At 36.9% G+C, this 25,152-nt stretch overlaps 1 protein-coding gene across 4 annotated transcripts in view; it reads right to left on the bottom strand.

The window, feature by feature from the left end:
• The window catches only part of LOC119790830 (amyloid-beta A4 precursor protein-binding family B member 2), a 49,362-nt gene that overhangs the window by 11,483 nt on the left and 12,727 nt on the right, over positions 1-25,152 (bottom strand). For 2 of the 4 annotated variants that reach the window (XM_038296542.1, XM_038296541.1), the window contains exon 8: positions 2,203-2,208. In XM_038296542.1, the coding sequence (XP_038152470.1) occupies positions 2,203-2,208 (6 nt within the window). Of the gene's footprint in view, positions 1-2,202; positions 2,209-21,519; positions 22,012-25,152 lie in introns of those variants that run through there. The other 2 variants (XM_038296540.1, XM_038296539.1) reach the window with 2 other exon arrangements.

Here is a 25,152-nt window from a genome sequence, read left to right on the forward strand (position 1 = left end):
AACTTAACCAACAAACATTTATCAGCATTTAAGACACAACCTTTTCAACATTATCAGACTTATTGCCAGGAAGGACAGTTCAAACAACAAAAACAGTTTGACACTAACATCGTTATTTTTTCTGCTATGTTAATTTACTGTTTATAAGTGCAAAATACTAGCCTGACGTAGTCCGACTCAAACCTTGTGGGAGGAACTAAGTTCGGACTGGCACCCAGGCTAGCAAAATACAGCCTAGCAAAGTGCTTTTAGTCAGTGTTATGCTGGAGTCCAAATAGACAGTGGAGAATATTGGCATCTAAAAATCAGAAACTGGAAGGCTATCACCTAAGAGATTATGCCACTGAAAATAAACGCAGCATAATTTTGCTCTTTTGCTCACATCTCTATGAGGGGCGAAAAAACTTTGGAGTGGCATTAAATATTTTTCTCCATGTACCGTTTGAGGAAATACATATTTTTTGTAACTTTAAAAAATAAACTAAAACCTAGTTCCAACTCAGAAAAATATATTCTTTTATTTAAAGGTATAGTGGAGGATTTTCGCGGATTTTGGAAAAGACTTTCATTCCCACTTTGCAAAAGAAAAAATTTACATGCACAACCCTGTACCGGCTCCTGAGAGGAAAAACGCCTATTAAAGGCGTGCAAGAGCATGCACAAGCCCAATTCTCCTCGTGCACTCTCTGTTTAAAAGTTGCTGTTTGCATCGTTCATACAAGCTTATTTTCCAAAAGAAGATTTGTATTTCAAAACCTGTTTGGATTACAGACCTGTTTGCTCTAATTATTCTTACATAGATGTTTCTGTAAACTCATACACCCAATTACATGTGTATTGTTTACATATAAAGCTTCCATAACATTTCCTTTTGCTCATCTCGCTATGCCATCACCTTCAGTTTGGCATTCAAAGTAGGTGCCTTATTTGCAGTCATCAAGAGTTTATCCTTGGATCTGTCTTGTGTTTAAATAAACAGAGTTTTCCAATTATTCTTCTTGCTCTTGTTTGATTTGTGAAGTCTTTAACAATTGTCTCGCCCACAGCCCCAAAAAATAAATAAATAACACAACAAAGAGCAAAAATGCTGCTGCATTTTGCATCATGGTGAGTTTACATCTCTTCCAGATATTTCTTGGTTTAGGCGTCTTTGTTTAGGGAAATTATTATTTTTTACGTTTCATTAAGGTTTTTGAAGAATTCAAGCCGGTTTGATGTAAGAGACAGATGCTTTTTTTTAAATCAGCTTTTTGTATGTATGTTCATGCTAAATATCACCTTTTCCTCCTTTACTGACAATACAAGCAGAAGTGAACAAAGGCAGCAGTGTATGCATGAGCCAAAGGAGACTGCATGCCAGCAGCATCACAGCAGTGACACATGGCTTTAAAAAAAAAGGTGATGAGACTTAAGGGAAGAAACTCCGGTGACAAAGAAAGTTTTTGCACAGAGTGGGTGGCAGATGAAACACAGAAAGAAGATGAAAGATGCAGACATATCTCTCTCATTAACAGGTGAGACAAGCCGAACATCCACCCATAAAAAAAACACAAGTAGGTGGATGAGCTCACAGCTGTGGACGGAGATGACAATGGGTAATCAGGCAGGAGGGTGTGGTAACATGATAGGAAGCCAACTGGATGGCAGAGTCTCCGGATGCACACAAACATCCCCTCATACATGCCAAAGAAGCTATGGACACAAACAGAATTATGGCAACTACAGCTGGCATTTATCACAGCGGGCTCTTTGTGTTTATGAGTCCATTATCGGGCCTTTCTCCGCTGCTTAATTGTGTGCTCACACAATTTGGATCGATAATGTTCTCCGCCTGTGGCCTGGGAAGGAAAATGATAGGATGTGTCCCTCCTTCAGGGACATTTCAGGGGTGCGTTGTCGAAAGCAGCATGAGTGGCCTTGCCTCTCTTGCCACAAATGATTATTTTATGACTCCAGTACCCTCTCTAAGGAATCACAAAGCAACAGAACAGCATGCAGCTCCCTTTGGGAAACAGCCAGTGTGACTTGGTTGGTGATTTACCACCTACAGTAGCTGCTGTACTTTCAATAACTTGGGGCAAAAGTAAAGGCCCCGATTTAACTCCTAAAGTGAGAAACGTGATTCCACAGAATAGGTTGAAGTCCTTATATAATGAGTAATGATGCAGATTACACTTAGAGCAAATGAAATAAGGCAGTTACCTTTCTCTGTGTCCCAGAAGGCAGGTGGGGCAAAAGCAGAAGGTAAAGGGTTAGAGGGAAACAGAATCCAGAATCCTGAGTCAGAGCAGATCATCCTATGACATTTGCAAAAAAGCTGTATCCACTTTTTATTTCAGCAGATTAACATTCAAGTGAGATTATTGAACACCTTTCCTGTTTAATCTGCCTCCATGTAGCCACCTACATGCAGACGGACGGCTTGCTTCAGCAGATGCTTTCAACTCAGCTTCATCTCTTTTATCCAACCCTCTGCTTTCTCTTTCTAATCCTCACTTTGCTTTCATCAGCCCTCTCCATAACCATCTTTTATTTCTTTTCAGAGCAGAAGAACCCTGAGACAGAAAGATGATTCATATCGGTGTTATAACACACCACCATGGGGCATGCCTTCCAGTCTATTGTATAGGACTATTACACAAAACGTGTATTTCCGTGGCATGAACCTTTTGCAGGATTTACAGTAGTTTTCTGGGGCTTTATTTTTTCACGAAACAGCACAGTGTAGGAAGAAGCCTGATATAGGCCTACCACTGGAGTTTTGAGGTTGAGATGTTCCTAACATCTTGAATTATTAGAGTTTTCCCTGGCATCAAAATCATTCCCTTCACCGTCCAAATTTTCTGTAAATCCCAAATAATAAAACGCATTTTATTATTTTATTTTCTTTGCATCCGTAGCATGTTAAGCAGATTTGTGTTTATTAAAAACATTTCAAAGTGTTAACACTTAAATAATTGATGTCATCTAAGGTAAAATAACCTTTCTGGAAAAAAATCTAAGCTGTTTTTAGGGAATTTAATTGTGAAATTGAATAACAGAATATTCCAGTATTATCACAATGTTCTATTGCCTTTAGGATTAGGGAAACAAATAAAACGAGCAGAAAAAAAAAGTCTGTAGATTCTTTTAAACCTGAGAGATAAAATGGAATTTCATTCAGTATCAGATTATTACTGCTGCTCGTTTATTAAATAATTGTGGCTGTTGAACAGCAGACTGTAGTCCTGATTGGAGCTTTTTCTACATCTGTAAACACAGATGTTTGTGTGGGTAAGTATCAGTTATGGTTACAGTGTTTCATATGCGTTTTTTAGCTAATTGATATATTATAAAGTGTAACTAATGTTACATTAAGGCTTATACTTTGTGCTGAAAATCATTGAATTCATTTTGTGACTAGAATTAATATTCTTCTCACTCGTAGAAATTTTGTCAGCATTTGAACAATAGGTAGAAATACTGTTATAATCTGATTTCCATTGTTTCGTTGACATTTGTTACTTTATTCACATATAGAAATATTCATTACAGGATAAGTGAAACTACAGCAGCAACTTACCTGCAGGAGGAGTATTAACCTACCATCAGCAGATACTAGTTAAAAAAACAGCATAGTGGAAACTGGCTTTGGTAAAATCAAATTTTCTAACAATCTTTGAGAGTCAGTTGTCAAAAAAAGGGAAGCAAAAGTCAATGTGGTATAGAGAAAGCAGGGGTAGCTCAGATGCATTCCTGCCTTTGATGGTCCACTTAATAGAGCTAATCTCTGGGTGTATTAACAGCCATGTTCTTTCAAAAAAGAAAACATCCTTTTGGTTTTAAATGCATGTACACACAACAACATGCACACACAGCTAGAAGAATATGGGCACTATATCAACATTTATAGCTCATAAAAGTCCATATAGGCTTCTCTCTGTGATTTAACTTCAAATCAAGAATATGCCACGTTGTTTAGTTTTGAATGTCAACTCCATGTTTCATTCAGTGGCGGGATTTTGGTTAAGCTGAATAAAACTCATCATTCCTTAAATCTTACTTTGCATTTTCTTTGCTAGATCAACATTTCTTCCTCTCCGATATATTTGAATGAGGGAAATTGTTTGAAATTCCTTGTTGCTTAAATTGAAGCACATCAAAACCAGAGCAGCTCAAATAACCTGCAGCGTAACCTTATTTGACTTTGGCAGCGAGGCTGAGGCAACCGTTAAACACATCTCAACATAAATCTTTTTGTGCCCGATTTTGCCAACACTCAGCAATTCACTTAAGTCCTGGTCAGGCTTATTTTTTCGTCCAAGCTACTAAGCCATCATCTTGTGTCCTCAGGCCTGTGATCACTCATTGAAAATGGCACTACAGCCAACCATAAGTAATCCAACACAGGGAGGAGATGATGAAAAGCAGCAGCGGGGAACAGCACTGACATTTAGGGGGTTACTGGGTGGAAATTCAAGGCAAGAAAGTTAAAATTTAATACAATGTCAAGAGTAACTGTAAAAGGTGCCTATGTTTGGGGTAAAAAAAGGATTATGATATTTTCTTTATTTAACTCATGTTAGAGTTTTCTTTTTGACATGTCTCTCACTGGATAAGAGTATTACATCATATCTCTTACCCGCTCTCTGCAGAGCTTCGCTTAAAGTTTTATAATAGTTCAACTATTTTAACAATATGATGAAAATGTTACTGGTTTTTTTAAGCATAACATTCTAATATCATGCAATAGCTGAAGTCTGTGACAGAGCAATGCCTCCTGCATGTCAAAAAGTTTTTTTTTTGCACAGATTCATTAGGAACTCTGTCGTAAGATAGAAACAGTAAAGTAGAGAAAGAAAATAGGACATATAATGTAAAACTAATTGTTTAGAGACTTGTGATTTGTTACTTTAAAGGGGGGGTTGGCATTAGGAAGGCTGGTTGCCCCCTGACATTGTGGAGGATGTGAATTATATGGAAAAAAATTCTTCTAATGCTTTTATTATATATATATATATATATATATATATTTTTTTTTTTTTTTTATTGTTTGATTGACCTTGCCCCCTCCATAAATTTGAGCTCCAGGTCTGCTGAACAGCAGCTCCTGCAGGTACCGAGATCTGGATGGATGCTCAGAGGGGCCAGGGCTGCCTCTATTTTTGGCTCCCAGTGATGAAATAAACATTTGAAAAATGGGTAAAGTACCTCACTGCCTAATTTAAAAGCTAAGAAAAAAAACCTGTTTCATTTCTGGCTTTTAACACTATTTGGTATTAACTGGTGTAACTATTCTTTTTAATTGTTCCTTTGCTGTATCCATACATTATTTCCCCTAATGTATGTTTTATAGTTTTCCGTTTAGGTTTAGCATTAGTTTTAGCCATTTTAAAGCACTTTATAAATAAAATATTTATTGTACAACACAATGTAAAATTAGCAATACTCTTGAAGACTTAAAGGTATAGTGGAGGATTTTTGTGAATTTTTGAAAAGACACGCCCTCTCCACTTTTAAGAAACATGCACATACACAACCCTGTACATGCTCCCGAGAGAAAACGCCTATTAAACGTGTGTGAGAGCATGCACAAAAACATTTATCCTTCACACTCTGTTTAAAAGTTGTTGTTTGCATCGCTCAAACAACCTTACGTTCCAAAAGAAGATTTGCAATTGTTTGATGACCCACCTGGAAAAAGAACATCCTCCACTATACATTTATTTAATCACAATTTGCTAATCACAATTTACTTTTTTTGCCAGAATAAAGGGTATTGTTCAGCTTCTTTTAAAGAAATTAACATTAATGTATCTACAAGCGATCCATATGCTGTAGCTATATCCAAAAATAGGAGAACATTCATTGGTTTACTTTGATATTGTGTGGGTTTTAGAAATGCGGTTCAACCACACTTCAGACTGTGAATGAATGACACAAAACATCAGAGATGTCAAAGGAGATTAAGTGTAGTGATGTTAGGGGAGATGATACATCCAATCTAGAGACAGGAAAGCGATAGAGGCAGGAAGCCAGAAAACTAAAATGATAAGAAGTGGAGGAGAGAGAAATGGGAAGGAGATGGGAGACCCTCTGAGGCCTGGATGGTGTAGAGGAAGGTGGAGGGAGAAAAACACGAGGCAGGAGATGAAAGCTATGAAGGCAGCATAGCAGAGGGATGAGTTAAAGCAAAACTCTCTGCACTCATGTGTCTTTTTCTCTCTCTCTCTCTCTCTCTCTCTCTCTCTCTCTCTCTCTCTCTCTCTCTCTCTCTCTCTCTCTGTGCTCCACATATTTTCAGAACTCAATAAAGGTTGACTTGACTCACTACTACCAATCTCTCTTTGATCCTGACGGCTGTGGGGCAGGCTCGCCCAGAGAGGTTGTGCACAACTCGATGATTAAATGAGGTCACGGCTGCAGAAACGTGGGTTGAACTGGGTTCGTGAAAGTCGCACAGGGCTGTCAGCGTTTGCAGCTCTGACATCAGTCACCCACCACCAAAGCACTGACAGCACCATGTGTAGTAAAACTGTACAACTAAAGGAGAAGCTCACCACTGCAGACTGAGACATTGTTCACCTATTGCTCCAGTTATTTCATGTGCTTTAGTTTCAATAATCAAAAATTACACTTGGGTTGGTAGGAAGATGGTACAAAAAATAATAATACAGCTTTAAAATTGAACAGTATTTGTAGAAAAAAATCTCAGATTAAAAATGTACTACAACAAAAAGGTATATCTGTCCTCTATCTTGTAGAAAGGCAAAAAAACTCAGAAAATTTGTAATTTTCTCTGACATCTCATCTAAATGACTTTTAAATCGTAGCAATGGAAGGAAAACTTAAATATTTGTTTAAGATGCACTGAAGTTTAAAAAATAAATAAATTTAGACAAGACTTAGGCTAGCTTTATACTAAAAACTCAAGAAGGCTTTAATTCTGTTAATGAACGATATTTAATTTTATACACTCAGGGGTTTAAACTAAACTGGTAAGTGGGAAAAAAATTATTTAAATGATAAGTATGATCATTTCTAATTGACTGTATTATAGCACAGGTTCAGGCTGTCAAGGTATTGGTACACTCAGCATGTAGTGCTATGTTATGATTGTTGACAGTGTGTAAAAGGAGTTAGGATAAGCTTCTGTGAGTGGCTACACAGACAACATCTCTAACAGAAAGATAAATAACATCAGTTCAATCTATATTTAAATTATTATGTGGGACATTTTATATTATGGGCTATAAATGGTTCATAAAAACTTGTTAATGTTTGTTGCAGCTTCATAAAAAAGATCACGCTTCTCAAACTGAACGTTTTGCTAACTTTTCTCTGAAAAAAATACATTTTTTTTAAATAAGTTATAGTACCTATAAGTTCCTAAACTAAGAACACTTTCTTTGTGATTATGTTTCACTTATTCTAATTTTGCTTAATTGTCCCCAAGTGTTTGTTCTCTGTATGCAACACATCCCCTTAGGGAGCATTTGGCTGCATACACTGAGTGGCACCTGGGGAGCAATCTGTGGTTTAGACTTGCTCAGGGACCCAAAGCGATGGACTGATGTTGAACCAGCAGACTGTTGTCTAAGTATATTCACACCTCCTCATAATACAGACAATTGATTGGAGCTAACCAACTACTAACTATTTTTCTTGAACATAGATTAATTTCCATAGTAGGTAGATTTATATTTTTTCTTATTAGCATTCAGTATACTTTACTGCAATTACTAACAGTTTTCCTGTTTGACCTTTTAAATGTAGTGTTATTAAAAATAAGATATTAGGCATGCTTATATTAAAATAGGTTTAATGATATGATTTGTAATCATAATCTGCTCTGGTTTACCTAGGAAAGGGGGGGTCATACACCAAAGCATCAAGTGAGAATGTTTATTTCAGTCAATACAGATTTGACTTTGGAAAATAAACAACTTGTAAACACCTCTGCTTCATAGAACTTGTCTGAACCAGCTTATTAATTATATACATTGTTGGCTCCTTTATACTAATGAAAAAAATTGCTATATAATATTGATAAACTACTTTTACATGCAAAATAAAATAATATAACAATTTGTAAAATAGTTTGAAAAGGTGTAGTTTCAAATATCTGGTGCTGAATAAGTGTTGTAAAAACCAAAGCATCCCAGCGCTGCTTCACTGACAACAACAAATGTAACTATTCCCCACCTGCTCACACATCTTCCGTCTGCTCTGCAACTTCCAGAATCACTCAGAAGAGACTGATGTCTCCTCCGAACCATCTGTCACTCCCCCCCCCACACACATCTACACATACAGAGGGATGTGGTATCACACAGACTTCAATTATCAAGCTGCTTATCAGATTGTCTGGGTGGCTTTGGTTACCATGCTAATGCATGTACATATGCTAACTGTGTCTGCAAATGCTGACGTGAGACGTCTGAGAGGAAGCTCTGTGGTTCTGCAGTCAGCAAAAAGTAGACATAAAAACAAAAATGGCCAGGCTGACTGCACTGTGTGTCCAGGTGTATGATGTTGATAGGAAAATAGCTGGTTTTATGAGGAGTTTTGATACTTTTTGGGGCTCAGCGTGATTTACACTGGACATGGATCTGATCCAGATCCAGTACTGACAAGTGAAGGACTTGCTTTCTGGGAAAAAAAATGGTGATTTCCTTATAGTAAAGATAGTTCCTCTCATTAAACGATTCATTCATGATTCTATACTGTTTTAACCAATATTTCCAGGTTGCCAAGCAGTTTTAATCACATTCTAGGTAAAATATTTACAAAAATGTGGTTCAAATGTCTCCATATGCAACAAATGATGAAATAATTGATGATCCTGAGACTGGAGAATCAAGTCTGGCAATGCAAATATTGTATAATATTTGATCTACTTTATCTTAAAGTTAAGCCGATTTGGATAGAAATGTGTGTATATATATATATATATACACATTATATATATATATATAAAACCACAATTCATATTTTAAAGACTGCATAAAGCCCTCACTTTTATTACAATAAAATAAATCATTGACATAATTTTTTTTTGTATTAAGCCACACTGACAGTCATGAATAAATTCTTGCCATTTTGGTGCTGTATTCTGGTACTGCATTGTGTATTTGGTGGAGGTCCAAATATTGCAACTTAAAAATAAACAAGCCTGAAAAAGCAGATAAAAATGAATTCCCTTGAGTGCACTCACTTGTTTGTGCAGAAAAAAGCAAGCTCTACATAGTGAAGTTAAGTGCATTTTATTGTAAAGAAATGCAGAATATGGTGATAAAACGGGTCTAAAAGTCAATTACAAAACAGACTCAATCACTTATCAGATCCATTACCATCCATTTAGGTCACTGCAGTTTTTAAAATAGTGAACCTCCTGGTATCTTTAACATAAAGTTCACATATAGTTCATGAGTTTCTCACTGCTGGGCTTCTGGGAAAAAGATTGAAACAAACATATTGTGGCTAAACAAATGAAACAAGAAAACACACTTAAGAAATCAAGGTGAGGAATGTCTTAAATCTTTTATCTATACTCTGGTCTGTGTGTTCAGTATTTGTTGGACAGTAAAGCCAAAGCTCATTGCAATGTTTGGTTAAAATAATTTTATTTTGGGGTTTCCACAAGTAAGTGCAATAAAACACTTTATTTAAAAGTATGAATATGTTGATCTGTTCAGTTAGCGCCCCTTCCTTCTGAAGTTAAGAACTCTTTTTCCAAATGGTCCAATTGTTTACTTTTTTAATGATAATTATAAAAATCTAAATGCCATACATGGCTTTGTAATTCGTGGTTTAAAGCTGAAATGATGACTTGGCATCCAAATATCGTCATTACTTTGAATCTACAAAGACAAGTAAAGGAAGTAGACCAATTTTTATAGCATAAACAAATACATCCATTGAGTTACTTTTTTGTTTTTGTTCTGTAACACAGATATCTGCTGCTTTTAGGAATTGCTCAATATAAGCTAACAGGGATTTAAATGTATAATGAAGATTTATTAACACATGGCAGCTTTTTGCTGATACGTATTCTGAAAAACTGGTTTTTGTTTTGCTTAATCAAAGCTAGAGATCAGACCACAGCAATAGGCAGATGTAAAGCAAATGTGAAATCAACTTTTAGTTTGGCTACATTATAATTATAAATACCTGACTTGATTTTGGTTTAACTAAAGAGTATATGTCTTTGGAAGTCCTGCTTGATTTGAACTGAAGAGTACATTTTAAATATAGTATTATCAGCCCTTTTCACTCTCTATTCAATCCTAATTGCCCTCAGGAAACACCTAACTGGAGAACAACATAGCCATGTGTAATTTAATCTCAAAATATAGTTGTTCTGCTCGAACACCAGTATACACCCATTATAAATATCAATAGCAACTGAATATTGACTAAAACATGGCCATCCACCCAAACTTAACCCTTTCCCTTAATGCAAGAGGCAAAGAACAGCAGAGAACTAAGACTTTACATCACCCTAAAAAAACAAAACATTCACACAGTGAAACAAGGTTTTCTCTACAATGAAAGCTTGAAAGGGCAATCATATGAAAAAACATTTAAGGCTTAGAAAGAAAAAATCTGAAATTTTAGATCAGCCACCTCAAATCCCAGCCTTTTTGGGTTGGTGCCCTGAAACCTTCAGATGTTTATCTGCTTAAGCAAACCTTAAACAAACAAACATGTCATTAGCTAGAGTGTGTAGCTTGATGTTTTGCTGATAAGGTAATTGAGCTATTTAATTTAGGTGCAAAGAGCCAGGGATGCATGTAAAAGTTCCAGGACAATCCTCCTTGATGGATGTAGCGTTAAACCCTTGACTTAGTTCCAAGGCTCTGTACCAAAATGAAATTGAGAAATTCTGCCTTTACTTAGAAATGTGACTGAATTTGAGGGACTTCTCTAAAAAAATTATTAAAGTCTTAAGTAACAAACCTGTTAACAAACCCAAAACACTTAAAACTGCAATTGCAGCGCTAAAGTATTTTAAATTGTTTTAAAATCCCAATAAATTACAATGGAAGTAACATAAACAAATGCAAACAAGTTGAGATACTTGTGCTTTTACAAACTAAGCAAAATTAAATAAAGTCATATCTATTTTCATGTCTACAAAACCGTACTGCTGATCTAACGTCATATGTCATAGAGAAAGTGGTTAAAGCTCAATTTTAGTGCTGATTAGGAGCTAAACAAAAGCTGCACCAGTCAAATGTCTATAATGTGTCTGCTGAGATAGGGAAACCCTCTGTGACCTGCTGAATTAGTCACAGCCCACAACCATTAGCTCTAATGTATATTGTCTGTGCGTAATTACCTCTCAACATTGTAAACAAGTTTACAGCAGTAAGATGAGCAGCAAATTGAGCATCTGGGGGCCAGAGGAGACCCTCGCTGGCATCCTGTGACACACATTCCCTTTCTCTCTGTTCTCACTTGGAGGCGGAGGGACAGATACAACAACACAATATCGGATATCGCCAGGAGCGGAGAAGAAAGAGGATAAAAATGGAGTGGAGTTTTAAGTAAAATGGCTGTTTACGGCATATTAAATGGCACACTGCTCTGGCTGTCTGATCAGAGCAAATAGCTGATGCTGTTTACAACAGCAGCTGGTGTGACTCTGATAGATCTTCTGTAACTCGGGGTCGTTTGATTTACAAAGCAGATGGTTAAAAAAAAAAACAGCAGTCAAAAGTGGGAAAAAAAACACACACAGTTCGTATTGATGCAGCTTTGTGACCCAATTCCAGGGATTCGATGTGGCAGCGAGGCAACCACGACAAGGAGGGGCAGCATGCAGAAGAAGCAGCCGTGTGTCAACAATCCTCGCGTTTTATTACATATTTAATAGCAGAAATGGTCGGCGAGAAAGCTGAAATGACAGAAGAGTTTTAAAGTGAGAGATATCGGTGTGGGGGGTGGGGTAGAATGGTAGGTGGCGGGGGAGAGAGAGATGATGTCCTGCAGTTCTCCTTGTTTTTGATCATTTATACATCACGCCACTCTGGAATATTCGATTTATCTCGTTCAGAAGCTCAAATATTCTCTACTCACACAAAAGCTTCAGTGACATGTCATTTCAGATTGACGCGCCGTTCATCCTTCTTACTGATGTGTGTGAGAGAGGGAGAGAGAAGTGTGGAAGAATGCAAAATCCTCAAGTCAAGAGTTTTCAAGTTAAGCTCACAAAGATTGGCTCATATGTTATCTAATTGGCTGCATATGCCCTAAATCATGTTCCTTGCATATGTCATTTGCAGAAATGTTCTATCCCCTATGGTCCCCAGGTATGCTGCATCCCCTCTGGTTTTTTTGTTCACACACAGAAAACCTAGAAAACATCAGCATGCTATCTTATAGAGGTATAAAGAAAGATAGCAGCTTCATGAGTAGGCATGCAGTGACCTTATAGCAGACTTTGGAGAGCGATTTAGGATATAATTCTAAATGTAAATCTAAGAATCAAAGCTGAATTAATTCCACTTGGCTACCTTCTCCATGGGTAGAAATCTCTCTGAATGTACTAAGCTAAGTACTCATATTACACATACGTAGCCGGTGACAAGGTGGGCAAAATGACCAGATTTTTTTTAGATAAAATTCATAACATAACTATTATTTTCTAGTTGATATGTGCTGAACATCTAAAAAATGTTTTATATCAAATACAAATGTCTGAGCATTCAGAGCATTCTGGGATTTTATGTAAAAGACCAGCACAGAGAAGAGTACAATCGTAAAGCAGGAGGAAATATAACAAATTTTTCTTGGTTTTCTACAAAAATACAACTACAGTACAACATAATTAATATTCACTCCCTTTACTCTGATAGTACTAAAAGCATTATGCCTTATGGAATCACCTAATCTCTCAGCAAATCACAGAAGAAGGAGCCTAAAAAGGTTCATCCTTACACTGATGGTGGTGAAATCATGCTACACTGATTTTTTTTTTTTCACAGGTACAGGAGCAGAGAAGATAAAGAGATTGGCAAGACTAAATAAGGGCAATTCTGGAACAAATTCTTTTGGCAAGATCTAAACTGAAAGCACCAGATGACTTACTGAATGTAAATAGCGAGAAACATAGTTAAACAAAAATATTACTAAGGCCCTGTGCACAACAATAATCCATTGTGAATGTTTTTTTTTCCTTGACATATTTTAATTACAATCTTTGTAGATTGTATAGCCAAAGCATGAAAATCAATGGAGGTTTTTCGTGCATTAGTTTGTGATATGTTAACTTCCTGCTTAGAAAATAAGGCAGAAAATTAGGACTTTATTGGAAAACCACAATTTTTTCAATAGTCAGCAGCATAACAAAATAGCCAACTCAGCATTCCGCCATTGTTATTATTAATATCATGGTCTTTAGTGGGTTTTTTAAACTAGTCGACATCCATTATGATTTGGATGTGCCCTTTCATTTCTATTGATTTTTTTTTCTATTGACTGAACACAAATGTACAAAACACATTTCAGAAATTTGCATTTGAAAAAAAAAAGCACAATGTGTGTCAATTTTCCTTCAGTTCAAATCAGTGACTTTAAATAAGATTTTTAATATGGAACTCCAGGTGTATAGAGAGGTTTTGCTTGGTAAATTATCAATTAAAAAATACAGGGGTTATCCTTATTTGGGCAAAGTAAAAAGGCTGTAAAATTATATTTTCTTAACAGTTGTTTAAGATTGATCTAAAGGATTGCACCAAAAATGTAAATAATTCCTCAAGTTCAATATCATTAAAATAGTGTATCATAGAAGAACTTCAAATTCCCCTTTAATATTAATCAAAAGTAGTTTCAGAAAAAGTTTGCTGGTTTAATTTGAGTAATTAAAAAGCCTACTGAATTCCGGTGGAGCTCCATTTAAAAATAAATCAGAAGCCTGAATGGATGCAAACGCATACATACAGCAGATGCTAAATTTGACAGCACGAACTAGGTCAAGTTGTTTGAATTCAGTATTGCTACTTAAGAGGGAAAAACAAGGAAACACTAGTGTGAACCACCACCCTCCATTCTCCTACAGAAATCACCATGTGCATCAACATATTAGAAACATGTCTAGAAGCGTAACACTACTTTTCCACTGTCAAGGCAGTGAAGTATTTTGTATGTTCGGGGCAGATCCGGTTAACAGCAGTCAGAAATCAGGGCAGTTTCTCGGACAAGGTTAATTGATCCTCAGGGTGACGTTCAGCTGTGCAATAGAAGAACCGACTTTACATGCTTTTGTGTTTGAGATGCATGTGGGCTAAAACTCAAAAGATGCCACCGTGAGCAGCTGCCCAGGTCACAGACCGATTAAACGCAAAAAGAAAAGCTTTCAAGACTTAAGTTATTCAGGTGATAAAATATTCATTGACAGAGAGTTCTGCATAATCTTAATTTTAAACAGAAGTTATAAAAAAAAGCAGCATTTTTTTCATTGATGGTGATATATTTTCTGTTTTATGTTGATGGAAAGCAAACTTTTACATAATGTGTTAAAATCAAATTTATTAAAGAAAGATATTAGATCCACATAAATATACTGACATTTGGGTAAATGTTTAGAATTACATCAGAAAATCCTCCTTTGACCTGAATAAATCATTTTGCTATTGAAATATACAGTTTAACCTTTAACCTTATCAGTGAATGCACCTAAATATTAAGAGGTTTTATTAACATCAAGTCTTTCCATAGGTCGTATGGAGCAATAAGGAAGCTTGAACAATGTTTATATCAGAAATCTGTTAAATCAAAACCAACTTTAAAACAGGGAATAAAATCTTAGAATATATAGAAAATCTATTTTTTGGAAAAACTTTGTGTTACAACAATTCAATTCAGTTCAGTTCAGTTTATTTATATAGTGCCAATTCATAGCATGTGTCATCTCAAGGCACTTTACAGAGAAAATTCAACCAGATCATTGAGTGAGATTTATCTCAAATTGATTCAAAGTTTTCTATCTAAGCAAAACCAGTTTATTGCATCGACTCGTTGACTCAAAATCAATTCCTCATGCCAACGATGCTTGTTGCGACAGTGGAGAGGAAAAACTCCCTTTTAACAGGAAGAAACCTACAGCAAAAGTGGCCACACAAATGTGGACCTTAAAAGTGTATAAAAGTAACAGAATAAGTGGCACAGATAAAAATAAAAAAATAAATAAAACACTGTACTGTACAATGTTTTTACAAATATAAAAACTGTACAGTCACCTGAAGAATAAATAATCAATATACAGTTGCAGACATTTTTACAGTAGGGGATATGAGAAAATAGCAGCAAAACCAGAGATGACAGCAGCATGTTATTTACATGACTAAGACAGAAACTGTGCAAAAATCAGCATAAATGTAACAACCTATTGAGGTTGTTGGGAACAGTGGTACTTATATAGTCTAACAGCTGCTGGGGGGGATCTGTGATAACGCTCCCTGGTGCATTTAGGGTGCAGCAGTCTGCCACTGAAAGAAATCTCCAGTTCAGCAACAGCTTCATGCATGGGGTGTGAGACATTGTCTAACAGGCAGTGTTGGGAAAGTTCTCTTTCTACGTGAACTAGTTCAAAGTTCAGTTCACACATTTTAAAATGAACTAGTTCAGTTCATAGTTCATAATTCCAAAAAACGAACTAGTTCATAGTTCTTTTTTTTTTTTTTTCATATATTGCTCAATTACACCATAGCCTACTGTAGAACCACAGACAGCAATTATTTTATCAGTTGTAACTCTGAAACTGTGCGTCAGATTTCATCTTCATATCCAGTTTTGAATCCTTATCCAACCAGGGTTTACATTAGCATTGAGGGGACAGCATTTCCCCATTGTTGCTTTAACGCTTTGTTGCTGTCCATTCACTTCACACTAGTAGCAGCTGCAGCTTTCACCCCTACAGTATATTCTCAAAAACATCAGGAAAAATGTGCTGCTTGAATGGTCTTTTTTATGAGTAATTATTAAAAGAAAAATAGGAAAGTAGTCTTTAAGGTGCAAATGTTTTTTTTTTATTTTAATAATTTTTCCCATTTGAAATTCCATTTCAATACATACTAAAAAGGAATACTGGAATCCTGGAAAATTATACCAGGCAGGTTTAACAAACAAGTTACATGGATAGTAAAACCCTCAAGACCAGGGGTCTTCTATGTTTTCCAGACCAAGGACCCCCAAACTGATGGCGAGATGGAGCGGGGACCCCCTATTTATATATATTGTATGAAATTGTGTCCTATAGTCACTCTATTACAGATGGAGTAATGTAAAGAAATAAATTTCTCCCTGGGATTATTAAAGTTTTTCTGATTCTGATTCCTGGTTGTTGTGAAGGAAACGGTGCCCAGCTTGAAAGAGCTCCTGTGTGTCGCTGAATGTGAGCATTGATGACTGAAAGACATCTTCTGCCTCCATTTATCTGTTTACTACAGTGTGTTGATTTCATGTTAATGAGTATTTAAAGACATTTCAATTAGTGGGGGAAAAAATTGCAGGGGGGGGATATAAAAATATCAACTAACCATGCAGACCCTCATGCAGTACCTCCGTAGACCCCCTAGGGGTCGCGGATCCCCTGTTGAAGACCTCCGCTCAAGAAGATTTTACTAACACAAACTGAGGGACCAGGCTGAGGTAGGAATTTAAGGTTACTGAAGTGCGGATTTTTTTTACTGAAAGCCGGCGGGCAAACTTGTTGCCATCATCCTCACCGACCACCTGGTCATAAAACTGTTTTAAGTGATCATACTGCTGCTTTGTCGCCTCCACGGTAGCCTACATGCTGCTGTAGCTTCCACGCTGCATTTGTTTTGATGACGCACGCGGCTGTAGGCTACGACGCTGGTAGCTGGTGTTGCCAGATTGGGTGTTTTTCCCGCTACATATTAAGGCCTGTTTACGGTGTGATTAAGCCGGGGTTTCTCCTGGAGGGCTTTATAGAAATCTAGCAACCTATTGAATGGAGCTGAACTGAGAGAGCGTGCCGTTCACAGACACCAGAATGAACGAGTTCACAAAAACGTTCATCAGGCAATAATGCAGTACGTTCAGTTCACGTTCGCCCAAAATATGAACGAGTTCATGAACTTTCTTTCAATGAACGCGTTCAGGCACAACACTGCTAACAGGGTGTTATTTTAGTTAGGGTCCTCTTGTTTCCCACCTCCTGCACTGAGTCCAGGTGGAATCTTAGTAACAAACTGAAAGATGAACATATGGTGGTAAGGTTTCTGTTTCTTCATGTTGAAGAATTGGATCAAGGCTCATAACAGAAGACTATAATTAAAAGTCCAAAAGGTAAGCCACACTGTCAAAGACCAGCTTGCTACTGTGGAGCTACAGGTGGCAAACTGTGATCTCAATTTAGCTAAAGCTCAGCCGTAACTTTAGAATCATTATTAAAGTAAAATCCAACAGAGACCAATGCTGTGTGGTTTCCATGCCATGGCAAATCATGATGAATTACTGTATTGTTATGTCGTCACTACAGGGGCCAGTTCTACATGGGCACTGGCCTCTGTTGGCCCCTGTCTAGAACCGCCCATGCACAGTGCTAATCACGTATACTGCTAAATGCTAATGTAGGACGCTAAAGGCTGTTAATTTAGGGTCTCTTTTGACATCAGTAATATAACAGCAGAGATATTTAGTGCTTACCGCAGAGAAAAAGTCTTTTTAGAGCCTATCCATCGTCACAAAAAAAAAATAGAATTATAGATTATTTTTCCCCCTTTTGAATTAAGTTGGTTATTTTAAACAGACTGTGATACATCCGAATAATGCAAATCCAATTTTTCCTGCATGTTTTAAGATGCGTCTCTGCTCCAGCACACCTGCATTAAATGATTTCCTCCTTCCTCAGCAGCCACCATGGGCTGCAGGGGCCTGCTAATCACCCGTTTATTTAAATCAGGTGTGTGGAGGCAGGGAAACATGCAGGGCAGTGGGTCCTGAGGAATGAGTTAAAAGAAAAAAACACTGATCCAGATAAATGAGCGAAGAAGATAAGCTGTAATTCTTTTAGATGGATTTTTGTTCAGATGATTCTCTTTAATAACGCAGAGAATTTGACTATTTTAGAGGATTTCCCCTGATACAAAGAGAAATGATGTAATCTTGTAACGCTTTTGAGAAAGTTTTTATATTATTCCACTGTATAAATATGTTGTTTAAGAATGTCTGCAATCATTTCATCTCTCATTTTATTTAATTCATAGAAGGGATTCAATCATTTTGGCTGCAGAATCACACTGTTTTTCTATTACTACAAAAAAGGGGATCATGATGCATCTTAAATACAAACTGTTAGGTAAATCACAGAGACAAAGAAGTTGAGATATGTAACATAACATAAGATTGAAATTACCATCTAATAAAGATTATTTCTACACATAAGTCAGTAGCTGTGATTAGAAATAGTCCTGCGCCTTTCAGTTGCAAAATAGAAATTCATTCATCTTAAATAGTGATTATCAGGGATGCTAAAGGGACACAGTGATGGCTGCCTTGTCCAGCTGCATTCAGACCCTAATGATCAACAAACATCATTGTCACTTTAAATTTCTCTCTGCCACAACCTGGGCCAGAGAGGATTTTATCGGGAAGAGATTTATTGGCGGGCGGGACTAGGAATAGAATCTATAGGGAGAAAAGGAGGGAGTAATCTTTCAGGAAGACAACTATTACAGCAGGTGTGCCCCTAACAATGCTAATGTAAACCAGACAGAAAAAAAGGCTGCAGAAAAAGCTATGGGAAGATGACTGTTTGAAATATGTTAAACTGACAACAGAGGTGGTGACATCTGCCACTAAATGAGGAAGAAGGGGGGGTTCAGGGACAGAACCTCTACCATCATGGTGACCATCGACAAACATTTTAGACCTCAGTAAGAGAAACTAAGAAGATGGACTGATGGGTCATGGGTAAAGGAAAGAACTGAAGAGAAGGAGCAGCTCAGATCGAAGCAGAAGCAGGGAGCAATGGCCATCAATCACTCTGACATCTATCAAATAGGTCTAGGTGTTGAGGCTCTGTCCCAGGGGACAATCAGGGGAGCATGTTGCATGTTAATTAGGGTGAAAAGGGCCTTGATATCAGCACATAAAAGCTCAAAAAGCTCACCAGAAGCCAACCCCCTTTGCAAAAACTCACTTCATCGACATAAATGTGAGGAGATCGGGAGAATGTGTTGAGCTCTTAAAAATTTATAATACTGGAGGCGAGCTCCTCCTCTCCTCTCTTCTTTTCTCCTCTATATGCCACAGCTGTCCATGGAAGGTCAGCAGCTGGGGGGAATAGGGGAGAGCTGAAGGGAATAGCCCAGAGTCCCACTGCTTCCCAGTAATGAATATGAATGAAACGTACAAACAATGTGTATTTGTAGAAGTGTGGTAGTGTGTTTGCTCACATGATGCATCAGAGGGCAACAGAGGTGCTTCAGAAGCAAGAAAGAAAAACATCTAGTCAATGCTAACAAGGAATAAATAGATTTTTAACATCGTTATAAGTTTAAAATGCCAAGGATACAAAGGAAGGCAGGTTCTGGGTTTAAAAATTAAGTTTAGTAAGCTTTTAGTTTTTGTCAGCATTTTTTTGTCTCCATAAAAGGAGGTTCTCTTAAGTAGTTAATTTATTAGATGTATTACATACTGTAAGTCTCCCAGCAAGGTATTTGCTGAGCGGTCATTATACTGGTATGATAACCTTGATTGAAAATTCTATTTTTTTCCTATATAGACACATTTATGATTTAATTAGGCAAGGCTCCTTTAGTTACCACACCATCTTACTCCTTTCTTTAAATATTTCACAACAAAAACAATTGTAAAAGTTTTCTTGTATCTCGCTGGTCAGTGGAGGAGGGGTGTGTTGTGTTCTCCCAGCCTAGTTATTAAACAGCCAAATAAATCTCTGCTACCTCAGATACTCCCTATAGCATCTCAGTTAAAGCCCTTTGAACAACAATAACACTAATATAATATATTATTATAATGCATTGGTATTTATTTTAACAAAGGCAAATTATTTTTTTAATTGATAATATTTCTCTTCACTTCTAATCACTTGATTGGAAGTAAGAGGTGTTGCACCACCAATAATCTTCCTGACTGAAACACCTGCCCAACCAAAAATGGGACGTGTAAAGTGTTTAAAGTGATAGTACAGGTGGCAAAAGTAAAGCAGTATTAAAGCAAAAACATGATCGTTCAAGTGACTATTGTTTAAGTTATTTTTTACTGCCTTACAGTTGCTTCATTAGATAAATGGAACTGTCATTCAGCATAAATCCATATTAGTTTGTGTTAGGGCTTTGTGAACAACTCCAATCTAAAAGATAGCATGCATATTTCATGAATTTTAGTGATGTTTGCATTACGGCAGTGACTGCAAAGAAATTGTGCAGGAAAAGTCAAATCTAAAGCATCCATTGTTTGAGTCACTGTCTGATATAAAAGCATAGCAGTGCTGCTGGTAAAGATTCTCAGTCATCTAAATCATAGTCATTCCAAAAATAGTAAAAAAACAACAACAACCCACTTGACCTTGTTTTCCAAGTTTGAAGACGTTTCTCTTCCCATTAAGAAAGCTTTCTCAATTCAAAATGTCTTGAGTAGAGTTTGACTTCCAAGTTTATAGGGCGGCCCAAACAAAAGCCTTGTTTTCTAAGCAGTGGATAAGCAAATAAATACATCTTATGAAGGTTTATGCGGTTTTCTATCTATTTCTACACTTTATTTTTCTGTTAGGTAGATGATTTCAGTAGAAATGCTACACATGTGCACCTCATCCTACATCAATTTCCTGTGTCAGTAACCATTAGCCTTTTTGCAAATAAACATAGAAATGTAATGACAAACAACTGTTCATTAAAAGGCATTCCAATTACCTCCCATTATCTCCCATTTTTAAGGTAGGTGTTGATTAAAACACATTTTTTCTTACAAAAATACACCTATAAAAGTGCTTTAGATTTTAAAAAAGGAGAAAAGGGGAACGCCACACATGCAGGAGGATGCATAATTTCACACCAATCTTCACATATCCTCACTAAAACTCAGGCGGCAAAATGAGATGCAAATGCCAAAAATAGTAGCACTCTCCAACACCCTAAAAAATAAGCCAAGTCTAATATCAAACAGCTCCAAAGAGCCATGACAAACACTTTGAAAAGCCCCCGCAGCACATCCAGCCTATTTAATCTTGTCTTTCTCAATCCTACCCCTGCTTACTTGGTCTCTTTCCATATATCTGACTCCCTTAGAATCTTGGTTTTGCCTGAACAGCTGTAAACCTGCAGCTGAGAGCCAGCATCACTGTACAAGGTGGCTAAACAGAGTAAGAGAAATAGTGGGAGAGGGCAGACAAAGCAGGAACATCAACAGAGTAAATGAGTAAAAGAAACATAAAACACCTCTTAAAATCAGCACATTTACAAGAAAGAACAGTTCAAAAGAGAGAAAAGAGAGATGGATAAGGAGACTAAAAGGGTGAATGAACTACAAAACTACAGTACTCACATAGGCGGACATCCTCGCCCAGATAGTGACAACTACTTCCCTGTCCTCCTCGGCTCCACCAGCATTCAGCCCCTTTGCCGTAGATCCCCGTGGGTAAATCTCTTCCTTATGCTTCTTCCTTTTTTCTTTCCCCTTTTCCCTCCCTCTTTTGGTCCTCTGGGGATCCTCTCCTCCGCTCTCTTCCCCTCCCCCTGCAACTTCTCCTCCTCTTCCCTCAGATACACCTTTCCTCCCACTATTCCTAAACCTCAGCGGAAGGAGTCGCACCTAAAGTCCTGATGTGTCCAGGTCAGTGTAAGCAGGGAAAAAAATCGCTCTCTCTTTCTCTCTCTCTCTGCAATGCACACTTTCTGTTCTGTTTGTCTTGAGTATCTGTTCTTCTTCTGTCCTCCCTCTCCTGCCTTACTGAAACTGAGAGAAAAAAAAAACTGAGAATGCGGCTCCCTTACCAAAGTGCAACAGCGGGAGAAACAAAGAGAGGCAGATAGAAGAAGAGGCAGTGCTTTACAGCCAATGGCAAAAGAGGGGAGGCTGACAAGAGCTGGAGACAAAGAGTGGAAATAGCACAGGAGCATTACAGACAGAATGATGGGATTGTGGAGTGGGGTAAAACACACACATCCAAAACACACACATACACTGAGTGCTCCAGTTATAGACCCCATAGTGACTTCATCAATTCAAACTCATATGCAGATACACACACACATACATGTTTATGTGCAGCCATGTTCCAAATGAAACCAGGCGTGCACCAGTGAGACTTGCTGAGTGCTACAGATATAGCTTCATGACTTCATCGAGGTGCAAACCCATCCCTCCACCCCCCAGCGTCGCCCCGCCCTGCTCTAGAGGCAGGGGGACTCATTCATATTGAATTGAGCTGCAAGGGAGAATGAGGGAGCCCACTCTGGACCAGACTGGGACTATTCCTCAGCTGGATGCTTACAGGAGGTGACAGAAGAGGACAAGAAGAGGAGAGCAAAAAGTGGAGGATGTCCTTAATTTTTTTCCACATAAAGCACTTCTTGAATTCTATCATCTCTGTTATTCATTATGTAAAATGTTTGTCCCCGTCTTTTTGGATTTCTGTTGACTTTTATGTATTTTCTACAGATTGAAACAGAAAGTTGGTTCCAGTCCATCAGCAGCCCAGGTTTGGTTTGCCACATATCATTAAATCAGTCTTGTGCTTTTCAAACATGTACATGATAAAATATTATGAAGGAGAAAATCCACAGTTTATCAATCATCACCATGTCTCTCGCTTTAAATTTTTAGACTGTTTCTAAAAAGCCAACAAAGATGAGTTTGGAATTAGGGTCAGACCCTACAGAGAGTCAGGAGAATGACTCCAAAAATGATTTTAGAAACTATATTGCCTTAGATTCACACAAAATCTGTGTAACCCAGCAGTAAATAGAGCAGAAAAAAGTGACATCTACATTATCTTTTCAATAAATCTAAATTCAAAAATAAAAATCATAAGCAATCACTTTACTGAGAAGCACAAAAGTATTGACACACAATAGAAGATTCTCCATTGCACTTCAGTTGTGGATGCCCACTCACTTTACAGCCAGGTATACATCTGATCATCTGCACTCAGGTGAAATGAGTTATTTTTAAAAATCAAATATATATTCCTACAATATTTATTTTTGCATTAATGATTTTTTCTAACTGAGCTTCATAAAAATCGTCCTGATAGATATTCTATAAAACACATTGACAGAAAAATTATTATTCAATACAAAGCAAGATAAAATCTAATTTATTACAAACCAGAAGATTGTTGTATGTAACAATTTTGAATCATATGCAAAACCTGTCCATGGCTTAAAAATAACACTGCACATGACCTTGAACACACCTTGAGATATTTTGCAGTTAATTAGCGAACTGCTTCAACTTAGAAGGTTTTTCTAGTCCTACCTACCAATTCACGCTATAGGTCTTATTCACACAGTTTCATTCACACATTCATGCAATAATATACACATCAGTAAGCAGTTCACAGTCTAGTGCCTTTCCATAAGTCTTTTTTTAACATGTGGCAATAGAAAAGCTAGAAGGAAACCAAAAGTTTTTTTTTTTCCCAAGACAACTTTTTTTTTTCATTGATCTGAAACATCTGTTTAAGTCTTTTAATGTGGAAAGCTGTCAGAGACATGACTTGTATCTGGTTCCAAAGGTGGTTCTACAAGGTATTGACTAAGGAGTCTGGAAACAGACTTTTAGATTTTTTTGTAAAATCTGTAAAAAAAAAAATAAAAAAAAATCCTGTATGATTTTCTTTCCAGATCACACAATCGTCTGTTGGTATATCTCACAAAAAATCCATTAAGGTTCAAGGTTTATGAAGTGATAAAATGAGACAAACTTTTAGAAGTATGAAACTTTGGTTTCATTGTTTCTCGGGGCAAAACTTGATGACAATGCCCTCTAGTGGCAGATCTAAGGAATATAAATTTGTAGTAAAATTTGCAAAACACATGGTATTATTTTGTCTAATCTAAGTTATTACAAAATACACAATAACACTTTTCTATGGCATTTTTAAACAAGGAAACCAAGCTTTGTTTGATGATTGAATGAGGTAATGATTTCTGTAGATGGAAAGCAATGCCTTAAAGATTTACTACCTTGCCATTCAGCTCTAAAAACCACCAATGCAACACAATATCTTCATCCATATATAAGCGCAAACTGAATTCAAACAAACTATCTTTCAAAAGATTTTTTAGTTAAATTATTAAACCACAGGAAGTGCCACTGTCTACAAATGGGTGAATAACCAGAATAAATCAAACAGAACCTCAGCAACTCATCCAGGAGGGCAGAAAAGAAAGCATATAAAGCACTTCTCCTTTGCCTCCCGTAAGGTCAGTATTCATGATTCAAGAATAAGAAAAAGAAAAAATTCTCTTTGTCTCATTGGGAGAGTTGACAAGCCAAAAACAACAGCGGTTGCTAACAAACACTGCTGAACAAATTTACAAAGAAAAAACTTAAGTAAGACCACATGTAACTTATTAGAAACTGTTTATTTTGCAAGATCTGAGATAAAAGTACCAGAATTTCAGCAAAACATACTAAACGTCATTGCCTTGCGGTGGTACTATGATGGTCAGGGTGTGTGTTTTTGCTTTGCTGCTTTGAAAGAGCCTGGACCATTACTTTGTGATGTTAAGCTTCAGTTAATGTGAAGCACAACAATGATTCAAAGCCCAAAATCAAGTCAAACAACTTGTTTTTTTTTTAGCTACTTTACTTTATAACATAAGCCCAGGTTGACTTGGGTAGCATTTCACTCTTTAATACATGAAATATTACCTCAAAACACATTCAAATTACTCTAGCAAATTTGCCTTTTAAATGAAACTTTAATTGGTGATTTAAGGTTAAGGTTTAAATGTGATAAGAAATTTGTGGAGAATCGTTTTTCACAGCTCTGAATGTTCTTCTTATTAATGGAGATGTAATCCTCCCTTGTGTCAGTAAAATAATCCAAAACAAAGGCTTTAAGGTAAATGTAAAGAAACCTTAAAGCCACTTCAAAGAATCATCAGTCAAAGATAGAGAAGTTTCCAATGTTTTGTCTCCTTCATCTTTCATTAATCCTTTACCTTC

The sequence above is a fragment of the Cyprinodon tularosa genome, unplaced genomic scaffold, assembly GCF_016077235.1.
Source record: "Cyprinodon tularosa strain WSP-4 unplaced genomic scaffold, ASM1607723v1 ctg371, whole genome shotgun sequence".
Lineage (NCBI taxonomy): Eukaryota > Metazoa > Chordata > Actinopteri > Cyprinodontiformes > Cyprinodontidae > Cyprinodon > Cyprinodon tularosa.